This window comes from Eptatretus burgeri, chromosome 6, assembly GCF_056783735.1.
Source record: "Eptatretus burgeri isolate ZD-2024b chromosome 6, Ebu_testis_v1, whole genome shotgun sequence".
In the NCBI taxonomy this organism is placed as follows: domain Eukaryota; kingdom Metazoa; phylum Chordata; class Myxini; order Myxiniformes; family Myxinidae; genus Eptatretus; species Eptatretus burgeri.
In genome coordinates, this window is record NC_140966.1 from 55,811,614 (window position 1) to 55,835,907 (window position 24,294).

At 40.5% G+C, this 24,294-nt stretch overlaps 1 protein-coding gene and 1 long non-coding RNA gene across 9 annotated transcripts in view; one reads left to right on the plus strand and one right to left on the minus strand.

The window, feature by feature from the left end:
- Window positions 1-22,986, plus strand: part of LOC147024829 (uncharacterized) — a 64,278-nt gene extending 41,292 nt beyond the window's left edge. For both annotated transcript variants that reach the window (XR_015059217.1, XR_015059218.1), the window contains exons 2-3: window positions 15,643-15,814; window positions 22,855-22,986. This is a non-coding gene — a long non-coding RNA (uncharacterized LOC147024829). The remainder of the gene's footprint in view (window positions 1-15,642; window positions 15,815-22,854) is intronic.
- ARSG (arylsulfatase G) overlaps window positions 1-24,294 on the minus strand; it is a 66,674-nt gene that overhangs the window by 22,072 nt on the left and 20,308 nt on the right. For 5 of the 7 annotated variants that reach the window (XM_085885135.1, XM_085885134.1, XM_085885133.1 and 2 more), the window contains 6 exons: window positions 22,490-22,537; window positions 19,228-19,339; window positions 15,659-15,802; window positions 12,196-12,395; window positions 4,885-4,965; window positions 4,464-4,572 (listed from right to left, as the gene is read on the minus strand). In XM_085885135.1, coding sequence (XP_085741261.1) covers window positions 4,464-4,572; window positions 4,885-4,965; window positions 12,196-12,395; window positions 15,659-15,802; window positions 19,228-19,339; window positions 22,490-22,537 — 694 coding nt within the window. The remainder of the gene's footprint in view (window positions 1-4,463; window positions 4,573-4,884; window positions 4,966-12,195; window positions 12,396-15,658; window positions 15,803-19,227; window positions 19,340-22,489; window positions 22,538-24,294) is intronic. The other 2 variants (XM_085885136.1, XM_085885137.1) reach the window with 2 other exon arrangements.

Here is a 24,294-nt window from a genome sequence, read left to right on the forward strand (position 1 = left end):
AAACAAGGTGCAAACATGCCATCTTACAAGCATGCCAAAGGACTGAGAGGTTGGGGCAGGTGAATTGTCTGCCACTTTCATGTGCATAACCTTTTAAGATTTATTTATTTTGGCATTTCTATTCTTATATTTCCACTAACTCATTGAAAACACGTTAAAACATAAATAACTAGAGGGGGAGCACTCAGTAGAGTGCAAAACCTCCGCCGCCAATACTGCTAGGTCACTCAAGTGAACCTGATATCCTATTCATTCAATTTGACGTCAACAGTGCTCACAGAGTTATAGTTTACAACTTTCCCTTTTACTTTTAACTTTTACATACTCAATTCATTCGTCATAACTAGATTCCTTGAGACAGAAATTGATTTTACGTGGGTATATCCACCTGAAGTTCCAAAATCAGCCGCAATTATAATTTTGGCATGTTTTTTTTTGTTGGAAATCACTTATAATATGTAGAAATGCAAAATAAATGGAAATTTTGTTGAAAAAAATTTGCAAATTTTTTTTCTCCAACAAATATTTTTTTTGGGGGGGGGTTGGAAATCACTTAAAACATGTAGATATGCAAAAAAAATGAAATCGAAATTTTGTTGAAAAAAAGTTGCAATAAAATTTTTTGTTGGGGGGGGGGGGGGGTTGGAAATCACTCGAAACATGTAGGAATGCAAAAAAAAGAATTCTAAATTTTGTTGAAAAAAAAGTTGCAAAAATTTTTTTTTCTCTAACAATTTTTTTTTTGGGGGGACGGGGGTTGGAAATCACTTAAAACATGTAGAAATGCAAAAAAAAATTCAAATATTTTTTCAAATTTGCCGCCATAGTGGCCAGATTGGATTTTGGACCAAGTCCAAAATCTAATGGCATGATCCTTGGACCAGACCTAACCCCCCCACCAAGTTTCGTCGAAATCCGTCGGAGTTTTTCCGTAATACTGTTCACAAACAAACAAACGGGTGAAAACAGTAACCTCCATCCATCTTAGATGGCGGAGGTTAATTATGAAAAATATGCAATTGTTGCAGGACCTTTCACATTAAGACAACACAAAGTACTGTATGCCATGAATGTGCATTGAGACAGTTTCCGCAGTGTTGAGTTGGCAGTTGCGTGTGGGCCTCAGATGATGCTGATTATAATCTTGGGAGTTTGCATCATATGAACATTCTATAACCAAAATTTTTTTTTAACGCTGGTGAGTCAGATAGTGAGTTGGCATCTATGGTAGAGGACATTACCTCTGCCAGGCTGTACAGTTTACATTTTGTAGCCCAATGACAGACCAGATCTGGATCCGGACCTCATTTCACAAATGAGCGCCAGCAAGCTGGTATACTGTGTCGGAGTGGCAACCCATCCAGGATTGTGCCCAATAGCCAAGGAGACTGCTTCAGCAGCACCAACGCTCTTCACAGAGTATGGTCCCAATCTCCTGCATCTAGGGTGAGGCCAGCTAGAGGGACATAGCTTCTTTTTCAGTGATTTCGGCTCAGGGTGGAGTTTGCACAGACTGTATATCACATGTAGTACAGTACAATGAGATTACAAGACATCAGCGTACTTATTTATGAATTACAAGGACATTGGTAGACAATAGGTAAAACAACAAAATCGATGGTATTTGAACTGGGGATACTAGAATAATGAACTATGTGCTAACGTGAGAATGTGAAACAGGCTTGCTCACCAAATACAGACACTGAACTTTTGAAAAAGCAAAAATGTTTTCCAAGAAATTGTCACGTAACTTTCATGCCACTGATGAACCAACAAATATCACCTAAAGGAATATTTCACATCACTTTTGTCCATGCTTTGCATTATCATTTAAAAAAGAGATGTATAAGGAACACGAGAACGGCACTCGGTAGAGCGCATTACCTCTGCCAGGCTGTACAGTTTATGTTTTTTAGCCCACTGACAGACCGGATCTGGATCCGGACCTCAACCAACATCTAATTGGCATGTTCTTGTCACCTTCCCAACTCATGCACCACGTTTTGTCATAACTCATCCATAATTTTTTGAAATATTGTGTTGCATATCGTTTTTGGCCCAATCTCTGGATGGGGAAGAATCGTTTTAAGATTCCGAGTATCCGGATCGAGATCCACATCCTCACCAAAGTCTAATCAATTCGTCCTTGTCACATACCCAACCTGTCCAGCGAGGTTCATTCAATTCTGTCCATAAATTCTTGATATCCAACTCGCAGACAAACAAACAAACAGGGATGAAGATATAAGCTTTGCCCACCTTTGCTGGTGGAGGTAATAACAAGAAGGTTCAACACAAGATAAATCTACTGTAAAATGACAATTATATACATAGTGTGACACAGGTGTGTGTGTGTGTGTGTGTGTGTGTGTGTGTGTGTGTGTGTGTGTGTGTGTGTGTGTGTGTGTGTGTGTGTGTGTGTGTGTGTGTGTGTGTGTGTGTGTGTGTGTGTGTGTGTGACTATTTCTCGTTTTTGACATATTACTGGATGCATTCAGAAATGTTTACAAGACTGTGTATGTACATATATACAAACTATCCAGCTTGACGAGGCAGCAGGACACAGATCGACCTGTCAGAACCAAGTGTTGTCTGCCTCGTCAAGCTAGAGGGTTTGATCTGTGTTTATAACAAGCTTAGTATGGTCAGAAATAAACAATTCAGTAGTATATTGTCTTGATGAGCAAAAGACGAGAAAAATCTGGATCGACAACTCTGCTTTCATTTATTTATGACCATAAGAGCTTTAATCTTAGTCTACAAAGACTTGAGTGCCATCCCAGTTTGGAGGGATGTGTCACCATAACTTATGTGAGTACATCTATTATTACATACTACAATGTGAGTACGTCTATTAATTACATACTACAATGTGAGTACGTGTATTAATTACATACTACAGTGTGAGTACATCTATTATTACATACTACAATGTGAGTACGTCTATTAATTACATACTACAATGTGAGTATGTTTATTATTACAAACTACAATGTGAGTACGTCTATTATTACATACTACAACGCGAGTACGTCTATTAATTACATACTACAACGTGAGTACGTCTTATTACATACTACAATGCGAGTACGTCTAATTACATACTACAGTGTGAGTATGTCTATTAATTACATACTACAACGCGAGTACGTCTATTAATTACATACTACAACGCGAGTACGTCTATTAATTACATACTACAATGTGAGTACGTCTATTAATTACATACTACAATGTGAGTACGTCTATTAATTACATACTACAACGTGAGTATGTCTATTATTACATACTACAATGTGAGTACGTCTATTATTACATACTACAGTGTGAGTACGTCTATTATTACATACTGCAGTGTGAATACGTTTATTATTACATACTGCAATGCGAGTACGTCTATTATTACATACTGCAGTGTGAGTACTTCTATTATTACATATTACAACGCAAGTACGTCTATTAATTACATACTACAGTGTGAGTACGTCTATTATTACACCGGACAGTCTTGTTGGACTGTGTACTTTGGCCATGTCGTCAAGGTCCCAAGTTGTTGAAATGTTTTGATTTTTTTAAACCTTTTTTGTATAAAAAAAATTCCTCCCTCATCGTGCAAGGGCCAACAAGCCCGAAACACATGTCTGGGATTGTTCTCTTTCCGGGGTGGACTGATGTATAAAATTGCAAATTAAATTATTTTCCCAGTATTGGCTGCAGTGCAATCCCACTGGGAAGTAGGGGGCTGTAGCTCTGCTAAGCTCATGCCTAATAGGCAAGGCCATGTAAATGTTGAGCTTGAAGATCGTGTGTGTGTGTGTGTGTGTGTGTGTGTGTGTGTGTGTGTGTGTGTGTGTGTGTGTGTGTGTGTGTGTGTGTGTGTACATTTAATTGAGACATCCTGTATTGTTGTGGCCATAAATTTCTGGTTTCCAACAAGGTTATTGTTATAGCGAAAGTAGTTGGTCCACAATGTAATGGTAACGCATAACGAATCGACTTGATATGAACTTATCTTGTCATTATAGTTTGACGACATCCAACAAATGGTTCAACAACTGGCCAAAATGGTTTATTTCCTCAAAAATGTTTGCTTAATCCACCACTTTTGAACATGTAAACCTTTATTGTCAAACATTAACTTAAATACTGCACTGTATTTGGTCAAATTCATCGCATTATGAGACGTTCGTAAAGGCATTGATTGAGAAAAAGGAAAATTAAAGAGGAGATTATGTAAACAGAGGCCACTGCAGAAATGGTTGATAACAAGAAGGTAAAAGGTTAAGATGGTGTTTCAGAGACTTAGGTGGGTAGGATATGAGGAGCTGTTGCAATAAGTTGGTGAAAATATAAGTGTAAATTAACCTAGATGAAAAGAATATGGAGAGTGAAATGTTTATTGATCTAGCCCTAAGATTCTGTGTCTGCCTCATGTTATCAAATGCATTATGGAGGACACAGACCTCAGAAGGGCATCATTTGTTTGATTAGGCCGGATATGTGTTGGCCAGTACACAAAACCTGGAACACGATGACCTCCTTCCCATGTGGTCTTCTTGGTTGCAGTGCCTCCTGAAGTACACAAGAAACTTTACTTCATTCTCTGATTAAGAGTGTATGATCATGCATGCAACATAATCAGCTGCAGAATCTTTGGCATTTGTAAAAGGTATGAGTCATGTAAGGAAATGGAAAACTGCCTTCATGTTGCCCTCCTTGTAAAATGGTAACTCTCTTTCAAATGAACTTTCTATAAATCATTGGGCAAGTTCCAGGATATATGAAGTATAATATATCATGGAGTCTAGTGATCGAACCGGAAGTTGACCAATTTAATGTCGAGCGACTTTATGAGGAAAAATGGGATTAATTGGTACAACTCACCCTGCATTTGTTGCCATTTTCCAACAAATGGTCCTGAATTTCCTGAAAACTGGCACTTTTCACTCCACGGACCATTATCACCTGTTGAGGTGACAGGAACAGACTGTGGTTACTTATTGTTCGACTATTTTGAACAACTAACTGTATTAAAATAAATAATCATCAGAAATATTTTCAAGTACAGTAAACAACTTATTTGAACAATTTATTTGAACAATTTGAGCCGAGGGAGTTACTGCTGAATTCTATCTGTTCGTGTTCTTCCCGACATCTTTGTTCCTTTCACACTTCTTTCGACTTTTTCACATTTCTCTTTATTCATTCTAATCTGTGCCTTTTCTTTTCTTTTATGTCTTTTACTCTTTTTCTCTTTCTTTATCTATCTGTCAAGGAGAAGTGAATTATTGCAGAAATTTTTCTGTGAGCTCACTTGGCGAAACCTGGATGTTTGTGAGTGGAGGAGTGGTGACTGAAACCCGAGTCCTATCCAGGTTCATACTGATGACTCCATCTATTGGTTCACGAAAAAATATTTTCACGAAAAAAATAAGTGACCACTATATTCGTTATTGGTGTGTGTCTGTCTGTTTGTCTGTCTGTCTGTCTGTCCCAAGCAGAGCTCCGTGGGTTTTGATCCGATCCTGATAAAATTTTGGTGGGAGGTTTATATCATGATCTAGTTGTGTTTTCCTGAGAATGGGCGTGGTGCACCCATTATGGGAGGAGCCACGCCCAAAAAACGTGTTTTTAGGGGGTAGCCGATTTGAATTTGCATCTTCTCCTAGGGGGTTTGTCGAATCTGGCAGAGGTTTCGGTATTTGGTTTGCCCAATGGCACCTGCATAGCCCCACTGAGCTCGATTTTTCATTTTCGTCCCAAGGTCAAGGTCACAAGGTCACAAGGTCACGAACTTAGAAAATTGCGAATTTTGAGATAAAAATCATACGACCGTCCAAACTTTGAGAGCTCGGATGACAATATTTTTTATGCATAATGTTGAGGTCATTCCCCACCTAAAGTCTTGAAAACATTTTGCTCTATCTTGAACACCTTGCCCGTGGCACCCCCTTCAAGTTTGTTTTTACGCTGATTTCATCAAAGTATGGATAATCCGAGGAGTGCGAAATGCCATATAGCCTATATGACGTTATATTGTTCCTGGAATGTTCCAGAGGAAGTTTTGCACCAAAGGTCATAATCCTTGACCTTTGAAGTTCACAAAGGTCAAATTTTCAAAGTTGTGGGAATCGAACCAGGTTTTCGACCTTCGACGAACCAACTCCAATAAGCTATAGCACGTATCCTGTTTCCTTATTTTAATGTCCACAACATTGTTTTGTGACCTTTAAAGGCTATGCAAAGGTCAAATTTTTAAAGTTGTTGAACGAAACCGGGTTTTCGCCATTTTGGAGCTAATAACCTGTCACTCCGACCACATCATGTTGATCATTTTTATAACTTGGTCAAACATTATCACATTGTCTCATCCTTGACTTCTGAAACAATATACATCGTCAAATACCGCTCGTGAACCATCGTCGTCTTCAGACTTGTGCTCTTTACTTATTCTGGTTTCTTCTGATGACTCCAATGCAGTACTTGGTCTTCCATTTGATATTCCGTTATCTAGACTTATTTTGGAATGAAATCTAGATTCTCTTAGCAACCACCTCATTTTTGTAATTTCCTTCTTCCTATTCAAAGCTCCATTTGAATTACTAATCATATCAATAATATGTAAAAAGACAAATTGTCATAGCCCCCATTGTTTTAGTAATTTTTCTGTATGGAGTTAAAGGGCTAGCCCATATTTATGTAGAACTAATGTTCTGCCTCCCCGGTCTGGACCGGATAGCATACAGCTAACCCCCATCCGCCAATGAACGTAACGTCTAACAACCATGCTGAGGCTTAGAGTTCTTTATTCTTGACTTATGGTATGAGTTGGTAATCGCTGTAACAAAAACAAAAATAAAATGTTATAGTAAGTTGACACAGATATTACGGTGATCGTTATACATGTACAAGATGTGTATATTAAAGGGCAGCTACTTTGTAGTGATATGCTCGGATGAGTTAGCTCCCTTGTTCCAGGAATTCGTGCAAGGCGTACTTTCACGCAAACAAAAACGAGAAATAAAATTAACCTAACTCAGTGCAGAGTACTGCACTGTCAATGAGAGCCGTTATTAAAATCACTGATCAGAGTAACGGTACAATAACAAATTAGAGTCACTAGAATAGACCGCAGAGCTTTACATTTGTCTACACATCAAAGTTGCAAGTTCTTTCCTATAGGTTGTTGTTGTAACACAATTGTCGAAGTTCGTCGGTAAAACTAGAGCATCGAACTGTTTCATGCTGACATAAAGTCACAGTACAAAATTCTGGTGTTGAACGATAAATAAAACGCATCACTCACACTGTTGTTGGCCACAGTCTGGCACAAAATGCATTTTTCATCGCAGCGGGCAAAAAACCACATGGCAAGGCGACATTTTTCTTTTAACACAGCGTTTCCTGGCTCACGGTAGGCGGAGCCACAGGGAAGCAACACCAATGAATAAGCATGACTAGTCAACCGGCACAGTGTAGCGGCACAACTAAAATGGCTGACAGTCTACCAGTTGCTCATCTTTGATTAGATAGCAAAATAAAGTGAGGTGCACATATATGCTATCATGTACTGTGCTTTTTGCCAAGAATGAACAAAATCAGACCACACATCTGAGAAAATGTTGGGGACACATTTAAGTCACAAAATGGCCGGCAGTCGGCCATCTTGAATTTGATCTCAAAAAAAAATTACGTTCTTATGTAAGCCATCATTCTTCTTTATCTGCTTGCCAAGTTTATACATCAGTAAATGCATATCCGAGAAATGGTTGAGGACGTGTTCAACAATGGGTTTTTTTTTTACAATGAAAATGGCCGCCAGTCAGCTATCTTGGATCTGATATCGAAAAAAACATTACAGGCATGTGTAAGCAACCATTCAATATTTGTTTGCCAAATTTGAACAAGATCAGTAAATGCATGTCTGAGAAATGGTTGAGGACGTGTTCGACACCAGGTTATTTTTATAACTAAAATGGGCCACCAGTTGGCCATCTTTGATTGCATCGTGAAACAAAATGATTTGCTTATGTGCACCATCATGTGTTGTCTTTTTGCCAAGTAGGATAAAATCGCTCCATACATGTCTGAAGTACACACACACACACACACACACACACACACACACACACACACACACACACACACACACACACACACACACACACACACACACACACACACACGAAAATCGAGACCAAATCCATAAGCCCTCGTTTCAGACCAAGTCCACCAGGGGCTAATAATAACTAATAAGAGTAATAATGACGATAAAGTGTATTTCATACTTCAATATTCAGAAAACTGTGAAACATCAGTGGATTAAAATCAGGCCAAAGGTAAGAAAAGGTCCTTCGGAATGACGAGGATTTCAGCATGACTTAAATTTACAGAACTTCAAAGATTGAATTTCTGAGGGTGTAAATCGATCCTGCCCAGGAAAGCTTTCATAATAGCCTCACACGAATATGCGTGCACACACACACACACACACACACACACACACACACACACACACACACACACACACACACACACACACACACACACACACACACACACACACACACACACACACACACGTCTGTTTCATCTTGTCTGCAGCGTTTATATCCATTCTCTTGACTCTGTCTTGGTGATAGGCTCAGATGACATCAGCGCCCATCTTTTCAAATCCTGCTTTGATGCTCTCGCTTACATTCTGTCTTCTCTCAACATCCTGTCTTTCACCAATGGTGACCTCCAATCTGTTTTGAAGGCATTCAACATCACTCCATGCCTGGTGTTGGCTTAATGGTTAGGGTGGCAGGCTTGGGATCCGAGGGTCCAGAGTTCAAATCCCGCTCAGCTGTTGAATTGATACCAGGTGGGGTTAACTCGACCTGTCATCCTTCCGAGGTCGGCAAAATGAGTGCCAGCATGCTGGTAAACTGTGTCGGAGTGGCGACCCATCCAGGATTGTGCCTGATAGCCAAGGAGACTGCTTGAGCAGCACCAACACTCTGCATAGAGAATTGTCCCAATGGATGGATGGATGGACACATGAATATTTGCAAAATTTATATTGATGACAAAAGAGTGATATCCTATCGCTTCTTTCACGGTGTACACGATTCAATCATTGATAACTCTGGCAATATGTTTTGGCTAAACCTACAACAAAGTACATACAATACGAGTGTTAATCAAGGAAGAATGTGATGTGGAACGGACCATTGAGCCGTGCTGTGGAGAAAAAAATTCCAAAATCCCCATATGTACAGTACTGTGCAAAAATGGGTTCTTTTTCACTTTTGTGGTGCTGTTTCCCCATTAAACATTTGTGGGAAGTTAGAAGTGTGCAATATAGGTAGATATCATAATTCAATTTAATATCACAGTTACTTTAAAATACTTAAAATACATCAGGAAATTGAAAAAGTATGATTTTTGCTTTACATATTATATCATCATGTGCTATTAATGCTTCAGTCACATTTGGCTCGGCAGCCGTAGGGTCTAAAAAATCTACGGCCACTATCAATTATAGGGCGGCCGCAGTATTTCCACAGTCACACAATGTAGCAGTCACATACGTTTTTATTTTTCGGGTAGCCGTACGGGGTATTTACAAATTGTGGAGACCGAAAACGTGGGGGTGCTGTACGGTCTTTGATTTGATGTCGCACGGTGACCTTAGGGCGTCCCTGCGGCGGCCATAGAATTTTCAAGGCAGACGCAAGGTTGCCTCAAGGTGCCCGCAAGGCGACCGCAGGGGGGCCCTAAGGCGAACGTGCAAATAGTGCGGCCGCCGTAATTTTTTGGGGGTTGGCAAAATTCATTTTTCATTGATAAGAGCCTACGGAAAACGCACGAATAACGCAAGCCCACCGTACGCCCTACGTACGGTCGACGTGGAACACATCTACGTCATGGCTACGGCTTGTCGAATTGCTACGGCCAACCTAGAAATGAAAAAAGTTATAACTCCGCACTTTAATTCCACGGAGACCCCTACGGCCTGTAAAAGATAGCCATATGGCGTAGGGCCACCCTGAGGCCACCTCAGAAATTCTGCGGCCACCGCACGTTTCTGTCAATTCAGGGGGGGTACGGCCGCCGTATCCTCGCAGTAGAGCAAATGTGACTCGTGCTTTACATACACTTACCACAGAGAAAACATGCAGGAAAGAGTTTGTGGATTTTTGTACAGTCAATAATAATAAATTGGAATGCAAATGATAAGAAACCACAATAAAAGTTGCAAATTAGTGAATACGTGAAATTAGTTTTCATCAGCTTGTTCCCTTGCTTGAAAGTCTATGAGAGGGCTCAGAATCGTGCCAAGGAAGCAACTATCAACAAACAGTGAGGGACGATTCAAACTCTGTGAGAAGAAGAAGGGCACACGATGAAGGAAATAGCAGAAAAGCCGAAGATCTCCAAAAAGGGTGTGAAGTACACTTTGCAACGCCTGAAAGAAACTGGCCGAATACAAGACGGGAAAAGGCCAGGAAGATGCAGAAGTACCTCCCCGAAGCAAGCCAAGTCTTGAAGTTTCTCAGCTGACGTGAAATAATAAAAAAAATCAAGTCAGCAGCTGACAAATTAAATGAGTCCTGAACAAAAAGGCCTGACCATTAACATCTCGTCCAGCACTGTGTGAGAAGGCTGATTGCAGCAGGTTTCGGTGGTAGAGATGCAGCAAAGAAACCTCTGCTGAGAACACAGAATTCGGTGAAAAGACAGAAATTTGCAAGGCAACACCAAAATTGAGTGAATAAACAATAAAATTGAGTACTCTGGTCTGATGGATCAAAGTTTGTACTTTTTTGGATCGAAGAGACAACAGTTCGTACACCAAAGATCTGGAGAACATCACAACACACAATGTATGCAGCCCACTGTTAAATGTGGGGGAGGCTCTCGATCTGTCTGGGTTGTATCGCAGCATTTGGTGTCGGAAAGCCTGTTAAAAATAATGAGACGCTAACAAAGGAAATGTACAAACAGACACTGCAGCGCCATATAGTTCCTAGTGGTAATTGTTTAATTGGGGGAGGATTCATTTTCCAACAGGAAACTGATCCAAAATAGACTTTTAAGACAGTAAAACAGTTTATGATCAAGAAACAACTTATTTAAATTGATTGTTATATTTTGAACATGAATCGGACCATGACTAGGAAGACAAGTTGAACGTTTACAGTGCTTTATCTCTGATTTTGTCCCAATTGCACGTGCAAAGAGAGGAGTGAGATAATATTTTTACTTTGTCTGCCTGCCTGACAGTCCAGCAAGATTGAAAATCATTCCAAACAGAAAACTTACTGATTTTAGGGATGTCATAAAGGACACAAACAACAGGCACGAATAACTAATGTAGCGTGTTAGATAAGGTGGTGTAATACACACTGCGTAAAATGGCAGTAACCCCGGAATTAATTTATTTTAATCTCTAAAACTTTATCCAAATTGAATTATATACTTAAACACTGTAGAACACAAATCACCTTCATAAAAATCCAAGAACCATGCTATGTCTTGATATATAGCATGAGGGGGCATTGCATGTGACAGGGTACAGTATCGGGGTGAAGAAGAGGCTGCCAATATGGCTACGTACGATGCTGATTGATGCTGCGTTCTATAGTGATCAATAAAGCCCCCATCTCCGAAACCACGACTCAACATTATCTTATTTCAGTGTATAAGGGTGATGTATAAAACTGGTTGAGTTGCGCAAAACTTCTGGATTTAGAAAAAAGATCTTTATCATCATTATTTTATTAAAATTGACATATACACCTGAACACTGCATGAGGTACCATGTCCTATGAACTCTCTAGTTTACTTAAGCAGTTTGTTTTGCATGCATTTATAAAGGCTGTTAATTTACAACAATAAACACAAATGACTAATAGTTTAACCCATCCATCTGGCCCATACTCTGTGCAGAGTGTTGGTGCTGCCTAAGCAGTCTCCTTGGCTATTGGACACAATCTTGGACGGGTCAATAGTTTAATGAACTTACCCTAAAGTATGAATATCATTGGAATAACCCAAACTTTGTTACAGTACAGCTGTATATGTCGATTATGCGCATAGGATTGGCCACCAATCCACCGTGATATTTTTAAAATACAAAAATTAAATTAAAATCTCCGAAAAGCATTTAACTTTTGTGGTTTAAATTAAACATGTGAAACAACATACTTGTGAACCAGAGAAGAGTATCATTCTCTAAATGTAGCCGACTCAGGGTGTTAGCAATTGTCTTCACGACCATATCCATTTCGCGCAAGGTATTCCCGAATTGTCCATGGTGGGATGAGTTCACAAATATCGGTGCAGTGGCCAGTGGAACGTGCACGTGGCTCAGAGCCACGTAGAGAAAGAATGGACGGTGGGCAGCACTGAGGGCAACACAAGCATACAAAAAACAATATTCGGCATGCTCAAGATTCGGTGACACAAAGAGTTGCAACCGGAAGGTGAAAATCGATGGAACATTTCTCTCTCTTCACGCGTTTTGCTATGTTACTTATTTACTCTTTTTATATTTGTTTGTTCATTTCATCATATTTTAATTTCTTTATTTCAGCTTGTAACTAATATGTATATTATCAATAGCCAAAACAAAAAAAACCCTCATATATTTTGACAATATCTCTGTCATTGAATTCCTTGTTAACCTTCGCCATTTTCGAAGATGGATGGAGGTTACTGTTTTCACCCCTTTCTGTTTGTTTGTTTGTTTGTTTGTTTGTGAACAGTATTACGGAAAAACTCCTCGACGGATTTCGACGAAACTTGGTGGGGGAGGGGGTAGGTATGGTCCAAGGATCATGCCATTAAATTTTGGACTTGGTCCCCCCCCCAAAAAAAAATTGTTAGAGAATTTTTTTTTTTGCATTTCTACGTTTTAAGTGATTTCCAACCCCCCCCCCCCAATTTTTTTTACCCCTCCCTAAAAATAAATAGAGAAATTTGTTTTTTTTGCATTTCTACATGTTTTAAGTGATTTCCAACCCCCCCCCAAAAAAATTGTTACCCCCCCCCCCCCAAAAAAGGGAAATTTTTTTGCATTTCTACATGTTTTAAGTGATTTCCAACCCCCCCCAAAAAAAATTTCGAGAGAAAAAATTTTTGCAACTTTTTTTTTCAACAAAATTTCGATTTTTTTTTTTTTTTTTTTTGCATTTTTACATGTTTTAAGTGATTTCCAACCCCCCCCCCCCTCCCCCAAAAAATGGAGAAAAGAACTATAACTCTCAGCACTGTTGACATCATATTTAATGAATAAGATATAAGGTTCACTTGAGTGACCCAGCAGTATTGGCGGCGGAGGTTTTGCACTCTCCCGAGTGCTCCCCCTCTAGTTAGTCCTGTAGTCAATTAATGCACCAAATATGTTTACCATCCTGCTGGCCACACCGCAGTAGAAGGCATGAAGGATAAAAACAACTCCCAAAACATTCTTTCTTTAAAAATGCTGCTTTCCAAGTGAAAGAACAAAAAAAAAGCATTAAAAACTAGAAGGGTACTCGCAAGAGTGCACTCGCAGTGAAGGGTACCTCCACCACGTAATGCCGGATCCATGAGAACATATCGGGCCCATTACATTTTTGAAGTATCATGCGATACAGTTCTATATCGTTTTAAGTCCCATCTCTCAATCGTGAAGAATCACTTTGAAAAATTCAATAATTATCATATCCAGATCCGGATTCGGATCTTCACCAAAATCGAATCAATTTGCCCTTGCCACACACCCTACCTGTCCAGCAAGTTTCGTCCAAATCCATAAACAACTTTTTTGAGACATCATGCTATATATCGTTTTGGGCCCAATCTCTCAAAGGTGAAGAATCACTTAAAAAATTGTAGTATCCGGATCCAGATCCAGATCCGGATCTTCACCACAATCCAATCAATTCGTTATTGTCAGACACCCAACTTGTCCACAAAATTACATCCAGATCCGTCCACAACGTTTTGAGATATACAGCCCACAAACAAACAGACAGAAAGGGGTGAAGACATAACTCCTTTACCTTTGGTGGCAGAGATAACTAGAACAGCACATGATAGAGTGCATACCTTTCACCAGGCTGAACAGTTTACATTTTGTATCGCACTGATAGGCCAGATACCCATCCAGACCGTAACCCAAATCTAATTGGATTGTTCGTGTCAACTACCCAACTCATCATCTACCAAGTTTTGTCAAAATCAGTCCACAACATTTTGAAATATCATGCTGTTTTTCGCTTTTGGCCTCGTCTCTCAATGGTGAAGACTCACTAAAAAGAAATATAGTATCCAGATCCAGATCTTCACTAAAATCGAATCAATTTGTCCTTGTCACATTCCCAACATATCCACCAAATTTCGTCCGAATCAGTCAATAATCTTTCGAGAGATCCTGCTCACAGATGAACAAACAGACGGTGGTGAAAACACCAAAAATGTGATATCTCAGTGGGCTACTTGTGATAAGCATAACTAGTGCTGTTTAATGAACCCAACTTCACACTTTTATACCATATTTGTTCCACCACCAAACGTGAGTGGCAGCTCACACAACACATGCACTCACAATGAGAACCCACACTTGTAATAAACAAAGATTCATTATAACTTCATTATGATTGAGTGATTACATGACAGCACTAATGATTATCATCATACTCTAATGGAGCAATGGTGTATGATATGTATGTATTTATGTTCTGTATGTGATGGAAATTGCACAATCTAGTGGTGTGTGTGCTAAAATCTCTCGTGTGTGTGCCCAGATTTGGACACAGTGCCCTCTCGTGGTGTGTGCGTGTGCGAAAATTTGTGGTGTCCCATTATGTTGTGGAAATATCAGCACAAAGTTGGGTCGATATGGGCACTCACCCTGAAGGGCAAGAGTGCCCGCGTCCACCCAACTCCCCGAAGGGCAGGAGTGCCGAAACTGCTGATATTCACTCTGATTAAACTACATAAGAGTATTTACAGCATATTTAGTGAGAAGACAGGTTCAATTTTCCTATTCTATAAATCCTTCCAGAGCTTCATCATTAATATATTCAATCACAAACTTCGGTCAAGTCCGAGGACTTATGTATCAAGCCTGATATGTCCAATTATAAACTTGAGTCCTACATTGTGGGCTACAACACTGGTAATTCACTTAATACTGTATTTTATTGACTCCACGATGACATCACATTCTCTCATGATGTTTCAGCTTATTTTCATTTGCTAGAACATTTATTAGAGCTTTCATATAATTTTCTGAAAATTTTCAGCTACTGTCTCACTCTAAAACAATGCTTTTACACACACAGTGTGTGTGGGGTCTTTTTGAAGGTAACAAGTTTTAAAAAGTGTAATGATTATTGGAGTTATTGGAATACTATACCATAGGATAATAGGAACAATTCATGATTATAGGATTATAGGAGCAACAAGGCATATTTCTGATGCCGGTAGCTATTTTGGGGGTTTTGTTGACGAGGCCACATGGCAGAAACAGTGCTATCCAAGACCTATTGTTTTGTACAAGTTTATGTGACCACTGCACACGATTCATTTTGGTCGGTGATTCATGGCAATATCCATTGAAGATCTCTTACACCAACTTCACTGTCTTCATGGTCTTCCCTCCAGAATAAAGCCAAGTCACCTTTGCTGCTCAATAAATCTCACAGCCTTCTCTGCAAGCCGAGTGGCGAAATGTTGCAGCGAAGTTGGCTGATCCACAATCTTCAGATCTTCATAAAGTGGGAGCCCAAGTGGTTTTGAACAAGCTTCTCTTCTCCTGCCATGGCTTGCCACATTGGTAAAACAACAGAAACAAGTATCACCATTATAAACATGATGTGCAACAACAACGGTGTGTAAAATAAAATTATCTACATACCGCTGTGCTGGAGCAATCTCCTTCCACTTTTTCAATTTGCATTCAAAATGTTCACTTACATCACATTACTCATTCAATTAACAAAAAACGTTGTATTGGTATTGATATGACACAAATGTTTCAAAGTTTGTATGATAAAAATAAATAAATGATATTTCATGCCTTTCAGTCCCTGACAGAAAAACAAAACAAAACAGGATGTCAGCTGTTTTGATTGTCCAAGAAAAACATCAAATCAGACACTGATGATAACTAAACCATTCATCAATAAAGCAGTTTATTGACAATGGCTATGCCAGGTGTTTCGGTTATGCTGGGTAGCTTGGCTCTGTTGGGTGGTGTGGTTATGCCAGCTGGTTTGGTGATGATGGGTGGTTTGGTTATGATGGGCGGTTTGGTTCCCAGCAGGAATTAATAACTTGGTCATAGTGCCGGCGATAACTTGCCTATTCTTCGCAAAATAAACAGACGGATATTTAATGTCCACAAACGACCAGTGCTGTCATATGAGTCCTCTCATATGAGATACTTCAAATATACTACACGCACACCACACAGCCTATATGGGATACCACCAGGATGACAATTCATAATTGAGTCGAGATTCAAACCGAGGTTAGCCAGTTCAAAAACAAGCGCGTACCTCTAAGTTATATTGTTGCGAATCTGGAAGCCATGAGCACACAACATACAGGTCCTATAGAAAAGTTATATCGGTAAGTATGTGTTTAAGTTAGGGTCCCCGTCCCTTGCTTAATGGGTGAATAAATGTACATGCGCTGAGTTATTTTGATAGTTCGGGTTTTGACATCACTCACAACAACAACTACGGCTATTACATCTACAACTACAACAACGACAACCCTCGGCTCCTGGCATTCTCCGTGTGCTCGCTGGTATGCGGGCGTGTTCGGAATTCGTTTGGGGATGGAATTCCATTCCCAAATATGGTCATGAACCGGTTCGCTTGGCTGCGCGCCAAATAAGGGAATGCGTCGTGTCCCACCCACTGAGGAAGGGCCATGATGAGCAGACTGAATTCCATTCCCAAATATGGTCATGAACTGATTCGCTTGGCAGCGCGCCAAGTAAGGGAATGCGTCGTGTCCCACCCATTGAGGAGAGCGGGTCACGAGGAGCGAACCACGCCCGAGAGCGATAAAAGGGACGGAGAGCAAATATTCGAGAGAATCTACTCGAGTGTGAGGATCTGCTTGAGCGGGTTTGGAAGAATCTGCACCCCGTCTTCACCAGCGCGTGTTCTGGTTCCCAGCTGATCCCGTCGCTGGCGGCGATCTGCTGGAGCTCGGAGAGGAAGAATTCGCGCCCGTTCAAAGCACATCTCTCGAGGCTGGGCGAAAGGCATCTCGTCGCTGGCATGCTCTGGTTCACGGCTCATCTTGTGGCTGGCGTGGTCTGCGTCTAGCTGCCCTGGTTCCTTCTTGGCCGACTGGTGCTCCGGGAAGGTGCAGACGTTGAGCCACGTGGCGCGGCCAGGTAGCCTGCTATTTTCTCATCCCTCAGCTTGACTTAAAAACTTCTAGAATCTTCTAGAATAGAATAAAACTTAAAAACTTGACCTCAGCCTTAGCTGAAGGGGTAATAAAGACTATTTTGGGTCCATTTCTTTTGGGTGTGCGTCTGTGTGTGGGCCCATCTGTAAGTAGGAATTGTTTAAGTGCTCTTTGCTGTACATACTTGCATCTCTATAGTCGGATAACTCTGCTTCTTGCGTGCTCCCCCCTTTTCCCCCATTATAAATAAATACATTTGTTAAATGTATCAGTTCGTTGCTGTGTTTCTTCCATTGGCTTAGCATGGCGCGTGTTGGTGAATTATAAAGGTTGTTGCCGCTGTAACTGTACATTTGGACCGACGGGACTTCGGCAACCATCCGCTCGGGTTGCGCACGGGTCGAGCACGCTAACGGCTCGACTCGTACGAGGGCTGTCGAGGGTGTGAATACTCGGTAACTCACCATGTGGATCTCTAGGTATTTTGAAGATTGGCAAATAACCCTGGACCACGTGGTGGAATTGACGATTCACGGTCCGGTAAGGGACCCGTACTCTCGGAGTTTTCCGAAAGGTACGATGTAGATTCCAGGTGTTCGGTCGAGGTGTTCGGTACTGCTCCACCTAGCGGTCGTGCTAGTGGCCGATACCCGGTCTGCAACAATATGGCCAGCCTGCAATAACTACCAAGTGTTGATAATATTTATATGTCTATAAGGGGGGTCAGCTACTGATTTGGGCTCTATCACAGTCCTGACAATTGCATTGGTTAGATATTTCATCCCTGTATTAAGGTCCTCTGGATAGGGGATGTATTGTCCTGTTTTTGTGCACCACTGGGAAATAGTGTTATAACCTGTAGGAGCTATAGAGGTTCAGGTGTATGTAATTGTGCTCTCTCATGTCTGGAACAGGGTAAGGCTATGTGAGTGAGGATAGGCTTGGATTGTGCTGAGCACGGGGGCTGGCAAAAATAACCATTCTGTGACTCGGGACTTTTTGCAGAAGAATGGTGGAGTCATTTGAGTGGGAAGAGTTCTGCTAGGAGTCCCCCCCCCTCCCACCCTTCCCCCAGAAAACGTCGAGAGGGGGTGAGACATGAACAAGCTATCTCTGTCGCTGCGTGCCAGTTGTGCTTTTTCTGACTCTGCCCTTTGGTGTACTTTGGCCTGTGCTCACTGCTGGCTCCCACTCGCAAACAAACAGGGTGCAAGTTTGTCCTGCCATCAGACTGTCCTACAGCCTGTTGGGTCCCACTCCATCCCAATATCTCAGTTACTTGGTTCTTGCTTGGGTGTATGGTGATTGACTGTGGTGCCTTCAGAAATTAGTAGACCAGTAATTGCTTGAAGTTTGTGTTTTATATGATTGTCTTACATGCGGGGATTCATACCATTTTTGTTTGTGTCATTCTGGCGGATAATTTCTTCAATAAATTGTGTATCACTTTAGGCAGTCCACTTGTGCGTGGCCTTTTTTCTACCATTTCAGTGTATCACTTTGCTTGGAATACGCATCAGGAGTCAAATCGATGATAAAAACTGATTTAAAACCAATGGGATTGAGACCACAATTTGAGTACCAGACACTCTCACCGCTCGGGTGTGTGTCGGAGTCAAATAAATTCATTAGAATTGGCTATCCATGAATAAAGTCTGCAGTGCATGATCTCCGCTTCACAGTGGTTCGATATCTGTGGAGCGCATGCCAGTCACATGACTATATTTGCTGGGAAAGTGAACTTTTTTCTGACAAGTCATATGATTTAATAAAAATTAGACATCATTCAATGAAATGTGAGGTTCATGGGTCAGCCACCTGTATATCGCAGGGGTGTCTGGACAAGCTCGACAAGGTGGTATATCAGCCCCAGGATTGTCAGTGCATCCCATGTCTGCACTGTATGGGAGGCCAAAAAAATAATTAAACCCTGTGGAGAGAAAAATTTCAACATGTCATTTTTTTTTAGTAATATAATGTTATGTAAGCATTACCATTTAAACATTCAGAATGAATAACCTATGATTTGACATTATTGTATTACTCCATACTCAATTAGCCATTTGCCGATGCTTCATTGGCTTGAAAATCTGTCGCATCATAGATGCTAAGTGGAGTTGAGACGAGGGATTACTTGGATGGAAGAACTCAATGGAAAGCTGGGTGTTGTAAGGTGAGGAATGACAGAGAGTTCAGTTGTTGGCACGTTTTCCTCTCAAACAAATGATCATGGATTTATTTCCTCATGGGGTCAAATTTGACTTTCATCATAGGGCATGCTATCCTTTACATGTGGACATAAATTCTGTTGTCCTGCACGCATCGAGGTTGTGGACAATTGAGATCCATGGTTATTGCAAAGAGGCCGTTGTGTGTGGCTAAACCTGATAAATTCCATGTCTTCCATGCCGAGAGATTACGCAGAATGTACAAGTTAATTCTGAAGGGATGTGTCATTTGGGTGAGAAGAGCCAGTCATCTAGTATCTATATAATAATATGCTTGTCAGTCTGTCTGTCCCTCCATCACAGATTACAGAATCTCAGGAGATTGTAGATTAAACGTTGTTTTACTGTTATTTATTTTAACTGCTGTACTGGATAGAAATAAACAAGAATGACCACACTGTGGTCACAACTTGTGACAATATATATATATATATATATATATATATATATATATATATATATATATATATATATATATATATATATATATATATATATATATCAACACGAGTTAAGTGTGACGAGCACTCCACCGATCTCCATTGAACAGAGTCCAACACCAAAGTGTCACCTCCAACCCAGAAGTCTCGGCAACTCTATCAAACAGACAAAGATTACATGGTCAACATAAGTTAACCATCAAATGGAGCCACCTATCTGGATTTTGGGCTTATTTGCCCTCAAGGGGAAGACATACCAATAAATATCTAACCAATAATGACCAAATTCGTCGTTTAAATATCAGACTCACTTCTTGACTGTTATGGTGAGCATCGCCGCGGATTATGTCTTTGCCGCAAGACAAAATCCACAGCGATGCTCACCATAACAGTCAGGAGGTACTGTGTGTGTGTGTGTGTGTGTGTGTGTGTATGTATGTATGTATGTATGTATGTATGTATGTATGTATGTATGTATGTATGTATGTATTCCTTCTATGTCCACTCAATTCCCTCATCCTTGCTCATGTCCCACATGTCTATGTGGTGAGAGCTCAGTCTAAGAATGCAAAAAATCATAACCTCACACTCAGATTACATTCTGTAATCTGTCTCATTGACCTTGTTCCATGTCTGTCCTGTGTTCCCATGTGAATGAATAACATTAGAGAGATAACATTCATGGTGATTGATTCATTTCCCTTTATATCTGTGACCTCAGTTTTGTTGCGTGTGTGTGTGTGTCCTCCCTCTCTTCCGCTCTCTTTGTAGTAATAAACCTTTGGTTCATAAAAACCTGTACGTGGTCATTTGAGGTGCCGGACTTCGCCATTGAGCGCGAGTGCATTGGCTTTGAAAATCCAGTACCCGGTGATTGGGAAACTTAAAGCACTTGAAGCACTTTTAAACGAGTCGATTCGTCACAGTTGTATCAGAATAAGATGATATCAGAATGAGCTGATTCATCACACGGTCACGGATTGTTTAACCCCAATATGGGGCCGTTCAAAAATTACACAACGCTTATTTTTCGGGAGGTGTGTTCGGGCGTGATTGAACCTAACTAATAATTTTTATTACCTCCACCACCGAAGGTGAAGGAGGTTATGTTTTCACCCCTTTCTGTTTGTTTGCCTGTTTGTGTACAGGATATCTCCAAAAGTTGTAGACCGACCCGGATGAAATTTTGTGGACAGGTTCGGTGTGTGACAAGGATGAACTTATTAGATTTTGGTGAAGATCCGGATCCGGATACTAGAAGTTTTTAAGTGATTCTTCACCATTGAGAGATAGGGCGAAACCGATATATAGCGCAATATCTCAAAAGGTTGTGGACGGATTTGGATGACACTCGGACAGTGTGTTATCAGCAGAGGCCTACAGGCCTCATGTGTTTGGCCCACCAGAAAAGCAAGATGGTGGCCATATCATTTTGTCTCGGTGCTGTGGTGGGTGGAGTTAAGCGACAGATGTGGGTGTGGTCCGGAAGCTGTCCGCCCAATGGGCACACATTGCAAAAATTAACCTCCAACAAGAACCCCAGTAACAACAATGGCAACAACAACAACAACAACAACAACAGCAATGCTAATCTCTTGTAGACCTTCCATATGTCGCAAGTAAAAAAACAGATATCGCAAAGAAGATAATGAATTTGGAAGAATTTATTAACACAATAAGACTACTCACAATTACTTAAGAGTGGCAATTCCACAGAACATATCTCATGAGATTATGAATGGGGACCTGAAGGTTCGTAGTTTGGATAATTATACTCTTGAGATGTATCTCGCTGCGACCAAGATTGTGAATGGGGTGAAAGGAGAAGTTGGGAAGTTGGGAAAAGCAAGTTATTAGGAGGTATGAGTAGGTGAAATTGAAAATGGCATCAGAATAAGGTGAATAGGGGAAGGGTAGGAGAGTTACGTATTCCACTATTTCAATGAGGTAATGAAGAAATAACATGTAATGATGTAAGAACGTCATTTTGCTTGGAATAACAGGGGAGGGGTGAGGTGGTAGGAGTGGGGTAGTGGAGAGTTGGGAGGTTTTGGCTTTTTGGGGGGAGGGGATTGAGGACTTGGATTGGAGAGGGGATTTGAAGACTTGGGGAGGGGATTGAAGCGTTGTGGTTGGGGGAGGGAGGGGGTTGAGGACTTGGGGTTGTTGGTAGGGGGTGTGGTGGGGAGTTTAGGACTTGAAGGAACATTTTACATTATGTGGAATGTCTGTGGATACCTGCTCGTGCATATAATAATGTTGTTATTTACTGGTGAGAATAGGGTTAGTGCAATGGTGTTTAAACTGATACATTGTTAGATATGGCATGGATACAATACAGTACATTACATGCATATTAGACCAAGTGGCATTCTGTCTGTCAAAAAGATAAAGTGGTATATCTGTACAAACCTCTATGATTTGGATGGAAAGGACCATTGTGTCCAAGATGCCATTTTCCTAGGAATGGAAGTTCAGTTTCAGGACTTTCACATTGAATTACAATTCTCAAAACATGATGTAAGATATCATCAATGCATTCCAGATCATGACAACATTTCATTGAAACTATGTTTACTGTGTTTGTAATTACCATTATCACGACAATCAATGCAGTTACAACAAAATATATTGGTATCATTAACATTGTGGTTATCATTACAACATTTTTAATAAGCATATTAATCATCAAATTAGACATGTCATCCCAATTTCAGATGGAATCCAAATAATAAATTAATACTACAGCATAACTTGTACTTTTCTTTTCTTTACAGGAGCAAGGCTCATGGAAGAGCAAGGGAGATCTGACAGTGGAGCAAACATCAAAGGAATGAACAAGCAGGATAAGAGGAAATGGAGAAGGGGAGGAAACACTGAAACTAGTGAGTAAAATGGTTGAGTTCGGAAACGTCAATGGGGTAATAACCAGAGTTGGTGTCAAAGCCACCCAATGCTCACCTGTTTATACATTTATTGTTTTTAAAAGACTAGTCTAATAATAAATATTTTTTATAAAGCATTGCAGTGAAGTCTGATCCAAATAATTTTAAAGCAATATATGTATTTATATATTGTAATCAGTAACAAGAGCACAAGTGAGCACAATATATGGCCAAACAAGTAGGTATATACAGAATTGTGCTACTCCATGGAAAACAGCATCCTGGTTGCCATGGCAACCACTTTAGATGACGAAGTATGTCGCGCCAAACCGTCTCCACAGTCTGTACCTATGTACCAAATATGAAACGTGAAAGTTGAAAACTTTGGGAGTTAGAGTGCGGACAGGAACGGATGGAAAACAGCATGCTGGTTACTATGGCAACCACTTTAGATGACAAACGTATGTCACGACACACCGTCTCCACAGTCTGTACCGATGTACCAAATATGAAACGTGAAAGTTGAAAACTTTTGGAGTTTGAGTGCGGACAGGAACAGACGGACAGACAGACAGACGGACGACCGGTATCACACAATACGCCCCGATATATATATATATATATATATATATATATATATATATATATATATATATATATATATATATATATATATATATATATATATTATTTTTTTTTTCGGGCGTATAAAAAAATAGTGTGGGAGATAAAAACATTAGAAAGGAAAAAATAACTTGCACCAAAAACTTTAACATTTTCACGCTGACGCTCACGCCGGGGGTATCGCTATAGCTCCCTGTTCTTCGAACAGGCGAACTAAAAACCACGGGTAAGAATTAGGGATGATAATACATGGTGGTGCCTGCTTGCTTGAAGTCCTTCAAGAGAGAAGAACGAGACAGAACGGTCTGTGAAAGGTGGTTCCATAGATGTTAGAAGCGAGGAATAAAAGAGTGTGCAGTCAGATTGTATTTTGGAAGTTAAACCAGGAGGAGATTACTGGAAGAACGTGTACATCCTGGAGTTGCTGGGGAGAGTCAAAGGACTGAGGGAGCAGGGGGAGCAATGTTGGAGAACATATGGGAGAAAAAAGAGAATACTGACCTGCCTGTGATGTGAGAGCAACAGACCCTGTGCATCAGCCTCACCTCTGGAGATTCAAATTATTTTGATAGCTTTAGATACCATGAAATCCAGCAGACACAGAAGTGATGCGAGGGCACCAGCCCATAGTGGAGAGCAGTACTCCACTCAGCTACAGACAAATACTTTGTAGACTGGGAGTAGCTCTGATTTTCCAAGGATCAACAG